The 10,548-nt window shown below is 56.4% G+C and overlaps 1 protein-coding gene across 1 annotated transcript; it reads left to right on the forward strand.

The window, feature by feature from the left end:
• Positions 1-665: 665 nt before the first annotated feature.
• LOC130611778 (neuralized-like protein 4) lies at positions 666-10,136 on the forward strand (the record flags this gene model as incomplete). Its single annotated transcript, XM_057432910.1, has 6 exons — positions 666-742; positions 1,758-1,933; positions 3,826-3,937; positions 4,870-4,958; positions 6,520-6,592; positions 9,814-10,136. Coding segments are annotated over 6 exons (850 nt in total), but the record flags the coding sequence as incomplete, so codon positions are not given.
• Positions 10,137-10,548: the final 412 nt, after the last annotated feature.

A 10,548-nucleotide genomic window follows, 5' to 3' on the forward strand; every position in this document is an offset into this window, starting at 1 on the left:
TCTCTATGGGGCTCAGTGTGGGTCTCTATGGGGCTCAGTGGGATTCAATGGGGCTCAATGGGGTTCAATGGGGGATTCAATGGAGCTCAATGTGGGTCTCTATGGGGCTCTATGGGGCTCTATGGGTCTATGGGTCTCAATGTGGGTCTCTATGGGTCTCAATGTGGGTCTCAATGTGGGTCTCTATGGGTCTCAATGTGGGTCTCAATGTGGGTCTCTATGGGTCTCAATGTGGGTCTCTGTGGGTCTCAATGTGGGTCTCTATGGGTCTCAATGTGGGTCTCTATGGGTCTCTATGGGTCTCAATGTGGGTCTCTATGGGTCTCAATGTGGGTCTCTATGGGTCTCTATGGGTCTCAATGTGGGTCTCTATGGGTCTCTATGGGTCTCAATGTGGGTCTCTATGGGTCTCAATGTGGGTCTCTATAGGTCTCTATGGGTCTCTATGGGTCTCAATATGGGTCTCTATGGGGCTCTATGGGTCTCTATGGGTCTCAATGTGGGTCTCTATAGGTCTCTATGGGTCTCTATGGGTCTCAATGTGGGTCTCTATGTGTCTCTATGGGTCTCTATAGGTCTCTATGTGTCTCTATGGGTCTCAATGTGGGTCTCTATGTGTCTCTATGGGTCTCTATGGGTCTCAATGTGGGTCTCTGTGCTTCCAGCCCTCCCCCAACCCCGGCCCCCCGGTCCCAGCCACGTCCGGACAAGTTCCCCGACAGCCTGGACCCACCAGGGGCTGGTGAGTGCCAGGGGGCGGGGCCTGGCCCTCCAAAGGGGCGGGGCTTGTCCATATAAGGCTTTGGGAGGGGGCGTGGCCAGCCGCAAAGAGGCGGCGCTTCAGTGCTAAGGGTTCCAGCGGTGGGCGGGGCTTCTGGAAAAGGGGGTGTGGCCTGGGGAGGACACGCCCATGTGTGGGCATGGACCACCTTTAGGCCCCGCCCCCCCTTCATTTGCATTAACCAATGGGAACCTCCCCTTCCATTGACTCCCGCTTATGAATGAGCATCACCTCTCTGTGGGCGTGGTTTGCCTTTAGCCCCGCCCCCTTCATCTGCATTAACCAATGGGAACCCCTCCTTCCATTGACCCCTAGTTCTGAATGAGCATCACCTCTCTGTGGGCGTGGTTTGCCTTTAGCCCCGCCCCCTTCATCTGCATTAACCAATGGGAACCTCCCCTTCCATTGACTCCCGCTTATGAATGAGCATCACCTCTCTGTGGGCGTGGTTTGCCTTTAGCCCCGCCCCCTTCATCTGCATTAACCAATGGGAACCCCTCCTTCCATTGACCCCTAGTTCTGAATGAGCATCACCTCTCTGTGGGCGTGGTTTGCCTTTAGCCCCGCCCCCTTCATCTGCATTAACCAATGGGAACCTTCCCTTCCATTGACTCCTACTTATGAATGAAGACCGCCCCCTTTGTGGGTGTGGCTTCCCCTTAACCCCACCCCCTTCATCTGCATTCACCGATGGGAACCTCCCCTTCCATTGACTCCCGCTTATGAATGAGCATCACCTCTTTGTGGGCGTGGTTTTGCCTTTAGCCCCGCCCCCTTCATCCTTACTAACCAATGGGAACCCCCCTTCCATTGACCCCTAGTTCTGAATGGGCGTCGACCCCTTTGTGGGCGTGGCTTCCCCTTTAGCCCCACCCCCTTCCCTCCTTCCCACCCCAATGAACCCCCCCCTCCTTCTCCCATTGCCCCCCGCTACTAAATAAAGACCGCCCCCTTTGTGGGCGTGGCTTCCCTTTAGCCCCGCCCCCTTCATCCGCGCCGACCAATGAGGCGCTGCTGTTCCACGAGAAGTGTGGGGCCCTCATCAAGCTCAGCAACGGGCACAAGACCGCCGAGCGGCGCCGGCCCCTCGATGAGTTCAACAATGGGGTGGTGTTGACCAACCGGCCCCTAAGGGATGGGGAGATGTTCGAGGTGGGTCCATTTGGGGCGATTTTGGGGCCATTTTGGGGCATTTTGGGTCGTTGTGGGTGATTTTAGTAGTTTTTGATTATTTTGGGTCGTTTTGGCGGGATTTTGGGTCATTTTGGTGGGATTTTGGGACGATTTTGGTGGGATTTTGGGTCGATTTTGTGTGATTTTGGGGCGTTTCGGGTTTTGTGTGTTTTTGGGTCGTCTTGGTGGGATTTTGGGTCGATTTTGTGTGATTTTGGGGCGTTTCGGGTTGGTTTTGTGTGTTTTTGGGTCGTTTTGGTGGGATTTTGGGTCGATTTTGTGTGATTTTGGGGCGTTTCGGGTTGGTTTTGTGTGATTTTGGGTCGTTTTGGTGGGATTTTGGATTGTTTCGGGATGGGGAGATGTTCGAGGGTAGGGATTTTGGGGCATATTGGGGGATTTTGGTTATATTTGATCATTTTGTGTCGTTTTTGCATGATTTTGGGTCGTTTTCATGTGATTTTGGGGGGTTTCAAGGGGGTTCAACAATGGGGTGGTGTTGACCAACCGGCCCCTAAGGGATGGGGAGATGTTCGAGGTGGGTCATTTTGGGGTGATTTTGGGGCATTTTGGGTCGTTTTGGTCATATTTGATCATTTTGGGTCATTTTGGGGGGATTTTGGGTCGTTTTCATGTGATTTTGGGGGTTAAACAATGGGGTGGTGTTGACCAACCGGCCCCTAAGGGATGGGGAGATGTTCGAGGTGGGTCCATTTGGGGCGATTTTGGGGCATTTTGGGTCGTTGTGGGTGATTTTAGTAGTTTTTGATTATTTTGGGTCATTTTGGCGGGATTTTGGGTCATTTTGGTGGGATTTTGGGACGATTTTGGTGGGATTTTGGGGCGATTTTGTGTGATTTTGGGGCGTTTCGGGTTGGTTTTGTGTGTTTTTGGGGCGTTTTGGTGGGATTTTGGGTCGATTTTGTGTGATTTTGGGGCGTTTCGGGTTAGTTTTGTGTGAATTTGGGTCATTTTTGCGGGATTTTGGGTCGTTTCGGGATGGGGAGATATTCGAGGTGGGTTGATTTGGGGGATTTTGGTCATTTTTGATCATTTTGGGGTGATTTGGGGGGGATTTGAGGTCATTTTGTTTTTTTTTGAGGGGTTTGGGGTCATTTGGGGGTGATTTTGGGTCCTTTTCGATCATTTTGGGTTGATTTTTGGGTGATTTTGGGTCCTTTTCGATCATTTTGGTGTGATGTTGTGGTGATTTTGGGTTATTTTCGGTCATTTTGGTGTGATTTTGGGTCCTTTTCGATCATTTTGGGTTGATTTTGGGTCATTTTCCATTATTTTGGGTTGGGTCATTTTGGGTCATTTTGGGGTCGTTTTGGGTCATTTTGGGTTGATTTTGGGTCAGTTTTGGCCATTTTGGTGTGATTTTGGGTGATTTTGGGTCCTTTTAAATCATTTTGGGGTGATTTGGGGTCATTTTCGATCATTTTGGGTTTGTTCTGGGTCATTTTTTGTCATTTTGGGGTGATTTTGCGTCATTTTCCATTATTTTGGGTTGATTTTGGGTGATTTGCAGTCATTTTCGATCATTTTGGGTTGATTTGGGGTCATTTTGGGTCATTTTCGATCATTTTGGGTTGATTTTGGGTCATTTTGTTTCATTTTGGGGTCATTTTTGATCATTTTTCGGTGATTTTGGGTGATTTTGGGTCATTTTCGATCATTTGGGGTTGATTTTGGGTCGATTTTGGGTCGTTTTGGATCATTTTGGGTTGATTTTGGGGTGGGTTTTGGTCATTTTAGGTCGATTTTGGGGTTATTTTGGGTCATTTTGGGGTGATTTTGGGTCATTTTAGGTCGATTTTGGGTGATTTGAGGGGATTTTGGGGTCCCTGACCCCCTCTTTTGCCCCCCAGATCCGCATTGACAAGCTGGTGGACAAGTGGTCGGGCTCCATCGAGATGGGGGTCACAGCCCATAACCCCAACAGCCTCGAGTACCCGGCCACCATGACCAACCTGCGCTCCGGTCAGCACCCATGGGTGCCCCCCCCCACCTTCAACACAATGGGGTCCCCATCACCACAATGGGGACCCCCCCCCATAACCCCAATGGGGTCTCCATCACTACAGTGGGGTCCCCATCACCCCAATGGGGTCCCCCCATCACCACATTGAGGACCCCCATCACCCCATTGAGCACCTGCCCTCACCCCATTGAGCCCCCATCACCCCAATAGGGCCCCCCCATCACCCCATTGAGCCCCCCATTACCCCATTGAGGATCCCCCCTCCCCCCATTGAGCCCCCCCATCACCCCATTGAGCACCCCATTGAGGACCCCCCATCACCCCATTGAGCCCCTCATCACCCCATTGAGCACCCCATTGAGGACCCCCCATCACCCCATTGAGCACCCCATCACCCCATTGAGCACCCCATTGAGGACCCCCCATCACCCCATTGAGCCCCCCATCACCCCATTGAGCACCCCATTGAGCCCCCCATCACCCCATTGAGCACCCCATTGAGCACCCCATCACCCCATTGAGCACCCCATTGAGCACCCCATCACCCCATTGAGCCCCCATCACCCCATTGAGCACCCCATTGAGCACCCCATCACCCCATTGAGCACCCCATTGAGCACCCCATCACCCCATTGAGCCCCCCATCACCCCATTGAGCACCCCATTGAGCACCCCCATCACCCCATTGAGCACCCCATTGAGCCCCCCATCACCCCATTGAGCCCCCCCTCACCCCATTGATCCCCCCCATCACCCCAATAGGGCCCCCCCATCACCCCATTGAGCACCCCATCACCCCATGAGGACCCCCATCACCCCATTAAGCCCCCCATCACCCCAATAGGGAACCCCATCACCCCATTGAGCACCCCATTGAGCACCCCATCACCCCATTGAGCACCCCATTGAGCCCCCCATCACCCCACTGCAGGCACCATCATGATGAGCGGCTGTGGGATCCTCACCAATGGGAAGGGGACGCGCCGGGAATACTGCGAGTTCAGCCTGGATGAGCTACAGGTACCCCCCCCCAAAACAGGGGGGACCCCCCTCACCCCCCCCCCCCCCCACTTTGATTTGCTCCAATGGGGGAGATTCCAGCCCTAAACTCAGCTGTTGGTGCCCGTTGTACCCCATTGGGACCCATTGTACCCATTGGCACCCATTGGGACCCATTGGCACCCACTGGGACCCATTGGGACCCATTGTACCCATTGGCACCCATTGGTGCCCATTGTACCCCATTGGGACCCATTGGCACCCATTGTACCCATTGGCACCCACTGGGACCCATTGGGACCCATTGGCACCCATTGCACCTGTTGGCACCCATTGGGACGCATTGGCACCCATTGGTGCCCATTGTACCCCATTGGGACCCATTGGCACCCATTGGGACCCATTGTATCCATTGGCACCCACTGGGACCCATTGTACCCTGTTGGCACCCATTTGGGACCCATTGGCACCCATTGGTGTCCATTGTACCCACTGGCACCCATTGGCACCCGTTGGGACCCATTGGCACCCATTGGTGCCCATTGTACCCATTGGCACCCGTTGGTGCCCATTTTACCCATTGGCACCCGTTGGCACCCATTTGGGACCCGGTGGCACCCATTGGGACCCATTGTATCCATTGGCACCCGTTGGGACCCATTGGCACCCATTGGCACCCATTGGTGTCCATTGTACCCACTGGCACCCATTGGCACCCATTATACCTCGTTGGCACCCATTGGCACCCATTGGTGCCCATTGTACCTATTGGCACCCACTGGGACCCATTGTACCCTGTTGGCACCCATTGTCACCCCTTGCACCCACTGGCACCCATTGGCACCCATTGTACCCCATGGCACCCATTGGTACCCATTGTACTCTGTTGGCACCCATTGGGACCCATTGTACCTATTGGCACCCACTGGGACCCATTGTACCCCGTTGGCACCCATTGGGACCCACTGTACCCATTGTGACCCATTGGCACCCATCGTACCCAATGGGACCCATTGAACCCTTTGGAACCCGTTGGCGCCCATTGGCACCCATTGGTGCCCATTGGTGCCCATTATACCCATTGTACCCCGTTGGCACCCATTGGGACCCGTTGGCCCCATTGAAACCCATTGCCCCAATGTCCCCATTACCCCCATCCCTCCCATGGCCCCCATTGGTCCCCATTGCCCCCCATTGCCCCCCCATGGCACCCATTGCCCCCATTGCCCCCCGTTGGTCCCATTGACCCCCATTGATGCCATTGACCCCCATTGATCCCATTGACCCCCATTGATTGATCCCGTTGACCCCCATTGATCCCATTGACCCCCATTGATCCCATTGACCCCCATTGATTGATCCCATTGACCCCCATTGATTGATCCCATTGACCCCCATTGATCCCATTGACCCCCATTGATTGATCCCGTTGACCCCCATTGATCCCATTGACCCCCATTGATCCCATTGACCCCCATTGATTGATCCCGTTGACCCCCATTGATCCCATTGACCCCCATTGATTGATCCCATTGACCCCCATTGATCCCATTGACCCCCATTGCCCCCCATTGCCCCACAGGAAGGGGACCACATCGGCCTCACGCGGAAGCCCAACAACGCCCTACACTTCTACATCAACGGCATTGACCAAGGTGGGGGGGACGTTGGGGACCCCGGGGGGTGGGGGTGGGGGGTGCCCCATGGACACCTTGGGGGTGGGGGTGGGGACGGGGACACCCCAAAAGTGGCTTTTGGGGGCATCCCCATGCCTTTGGTGCCCCCCAGCGTGGACAGCGAATGGCCTTGAGGGTGTTCATTGAGCCCCGTTGGCACCCGTTGAGCCCCATTGGCACCCATTGAGCCCCACTGGCACCCATTGAGGCCTGTCAGCACCCATTGAGCCCATCGGCACCCATTGAGCCCTGTTAGCACCCATTGAGCCCATCGGCACCCATTGAGCCCCATCAGCACCCATTGAGCCCCATTGACACCCATTGAGCCCATCGGCACCCATTGAGCCTATCAGCACCCATTGAGCAAATGAGCACCCATTGAGCCCATGAGCACCCATTGAGGCCCATCAGCACCCATTGAGCGCCATCAGCACCTATTGAGCCCATGAGCACCCATTGAACCCCATCGGCGCCCATTGAGCCCATCGGCACCCATTGAGCCCATCAGCACCCATTGAGCCCATCAGCACCCATTGAGCAAATGAGCACCCATTGAGCCCATCAGCACCCATTGAGCCCCATCGGCACCCATTGAGCCCCACTGGCACTCATTGAGCCCATCGGCACCCATTGAGCCCCATTGGCACCCATTGAGCCCCATCAGCACCCATTGAGCAAATGAGCACCCATTGAGCCCATCGGCACCCATTGAGCCCCATTGGCACCCATTGAGCCCCATCAGCACCCATTGAGCAAATGAGCACCCATTGAGCCCATCGGCACCCATTGAGCCCCATCGGCACCCATTGAGACCCATTGAGCCCCATCGGCACCCATTGAGCAAATGAGCACCCATTGACCCCATCATCACCCATTGACCCCCATCATCACCCGTTGACCGTCGTCATCACCCATTGACCCCATCATCACGCATTGACCCTATCTACACCCATTGACGCCATCATTGCCTGTTGACCATCGTCATCACCCATTGATTCCCATTGACTCCCGTTGACTCCCATTGACTCCCATTGCCCCCCATTGACCCCCCCTTGCCTCCCGTGCAGGGGTGGCGACGGCGGTGACCCCCCGGGTGCTCTACGGCGTGGTGGATCTCTATGGCATGGCCCCCATCATCTCCCATTGACCCCCATCATCACCCATTGACCCCATCATCACCCATTGACTCCTGTTGACCCCCATCATCACCCATTGACCCCCATCATTACCCATTGACGCCGTCACCACCCATTGATGCCATCATCGCCCGTTGATCGTCGTCATCACCCATTGACCCCTGTTGACTTCCATTGACTCCCGTTGACTCCCATTGCCCCACATTGACCGCCATTGCCCCCCATTGCCCCCCATTGACCCCCCCTTGCCTCCCATGCAGGGGTGGCGACGGCGGTGACCCCCCCGGTGCTCTACGGCTTGGTGGATCTCTATGGCATGGCCCCCATCATCTCCCATTGACCCCCATCATCACCCATTGACCCCATCATCACCCATTGACTCCCGTTGACCCCCATCATCACCCATTGACCCCCATTGTCACCCATTGACTCCCATTGACGCTATCATCGCCCGTTGAGCATCGTCATCACCCATTGACTCCCATTGACTCCCGTTGACTCCCATTGACCCCCATTGACTCCCGTTGACCTCCATTGCCCCTCATTGACCGCCATTGCCCCCCATTGACTCCCGTTGACTCCCATTGACTCCCATTGCCCCCCATTGCCCCCCCTTGCCTCCCGTGCAGGGGTGGCGACGGCGGTGACCCCCCGGGTGCTCTACGGCGTGGTGGATCTCTATGGCGTGACCCCCATCATCTCCCATTGACCCCCATCATCACCCATTGACCCCATCATCACCCATTGACTCCTGTTGACCCCCATCATCACCCATTGACCCCCATCATTACCCATTGACGCCGTCACCACCCATTGATGCCATCATCGCCCGTTGATTGTCGTCATCACCCATTGACCCCCGTTGACTTCCATTGACTCCCGTTGACTCCCATTGCCCCCCATTGACCGCCATTGCCCCCCATTGCCCCCCATTGACCCCCCCTTGCCTCCCATGCAGGGGTGGCGACGGCGGTGACCCCCCCGGTGCTCTACGGCTTGGTGGATCTCTATGGCATGGCCCCCATCATCTCCCATTGACCCCCATCATCACCCATTGACCCCATCATCACCCATTGACTCCCGTTGACCCCCATCATCACCCATTGACCCCCATCGTCACCCATTGCCTCCCATTGACGCCATCATCGCCCGTTGAGCATCGTCATCACCCATTGACTCCCATTGACTCCCGTTGACTCCCATTGACCCCCATTGACTCCCGTTGACCTCCATTGCCCCCATTGACCGCCATTGCCCCCCATTGACTCCCATTGCCCCCCATTGCCCCCCATTGACCGCCCCTTGCCTCCCATGCAGGGGTGGCGACGGCGGTGACCCCCCCGGTGCTCTACGGCTTGGTGGATCTCTATGGCATGGCCCCCATCATCTCCCATTGACCCCCATCATCACCCATTGACCCCATCATCACCCATTGACTCCCGTTGACCCCCATCATCACCCATTGACCCCCATCGTCACCCATTGCCTCCCATTGACGCCATCATCGCCCGTTGAGCATCGTCATCACCCATTGACTCCCGTTGACTCCCATTGACCCCCATTGACTCCCGTTGACCTCCATTGCCCCCCATTGACCGCCATTGCCCCCCATTGACTCCCATTGCCCCCCATTGCCCCCATTGACCGCCCCTTGCCTCCCATGCAGGGGTGGCGACGGTGGTGACCCCCCGGTGCTCTATGGCGTGGTGGATCTCTATGGCATGACCCCCATCATCTCCCATTGACCCCCATCATCAACCATTGACCCCATCATCAACGATTGACTCCCATTGACCCTCATCATCACCCATTGACCCCCATCATCACCCATTGACCCCATCATCACCCATTGACTCCCGTTGACCCCCATCATCACCCATTGACCCCCATCATCACCCATTGACTCCCATTGACGCCATCATCGCCCGTTGAGCATCGTCATCACCCATTGACTCCCATTGACTCCCGTTGACCCCCATTGACCCCCGTTGACCTCCACTGACCCCCATTGACCGCCATTGCCCCCCATTGCCCCCCATTGACCGCCCCTTGCCTCCCATGCAGGGGTGGCGACGGCGGTGACCCCCCCGGTGCTCTACGGCGTGGTGGATCTCTACGGCATGGCCGTCAAGGTCACCATCGTCCACAACCACAACCCCAGCGACCGCCTCCGCCGCAACAACGCCCTCCTACGGGCCCTGTCCCCTCCCCCTCCGCCTCCCCTCCCCCCCTACCCCTCGTCCGTGGCACCCAACGGCCCCCACCACCCCCGGGCGCCCGCCCCACCGGGACCTCCCCCCCAGCCCCAGCGCCTCCTCTTCCACCCCAACTGCGGGCAGAAAGCGGCCGTGGTCAACGAGGGCCGGACGGCGCTGAGGCCGCAGTGAGGAGCTGTGGGGCGCATTGGGGGGGGAGTGGTCTATGGGGTGGATATAGGGGCTGTGGGGTGTATAGGGGGTGGATATGGGGCTTTTGTGGTGGATATGGGGTCTCTGGGGTTGATATGGGGTCTATGGGGTCGATATGGGGTCTATGGCGTGGATATGGGGTTTATGTGGGCTGTGGGGTGGATATGGGGTCATTGGGGTCAATATGGGGCTTTTGTGGTGGATATGTGGTCTATGGGGTCGATATGGGGTCTACGGCGTGGATATGGGGTTTATGTGGTCTGTGGGGTGGATATGGGGTCATTGGGGCGATATGGGGCTTATGTGATGGATATGGGGTCTATGGGGTTGATATGGGGTCTATGGCGTGGATATGGGGTCTATGGCGCGGATATGGGGTTTATGTGGGCTG

Source organism: Pezoporus wallicus, unplaced genomic scaffold (assembly GCF_028554395.1).
Source record: "Pezoporus wallicus isolate ANWC-B61680 ecotype Strahan unplaced genomic scaffold, APGP_CSIRO_Pwel_v1 contig_12175, whole genome shotgun sequence".
NCBI lineage: Eukaryota > Metazoa > Chordata > Aves > Psittaciformes > Psittacidae > Pezoporus > Pezoporus wallicus.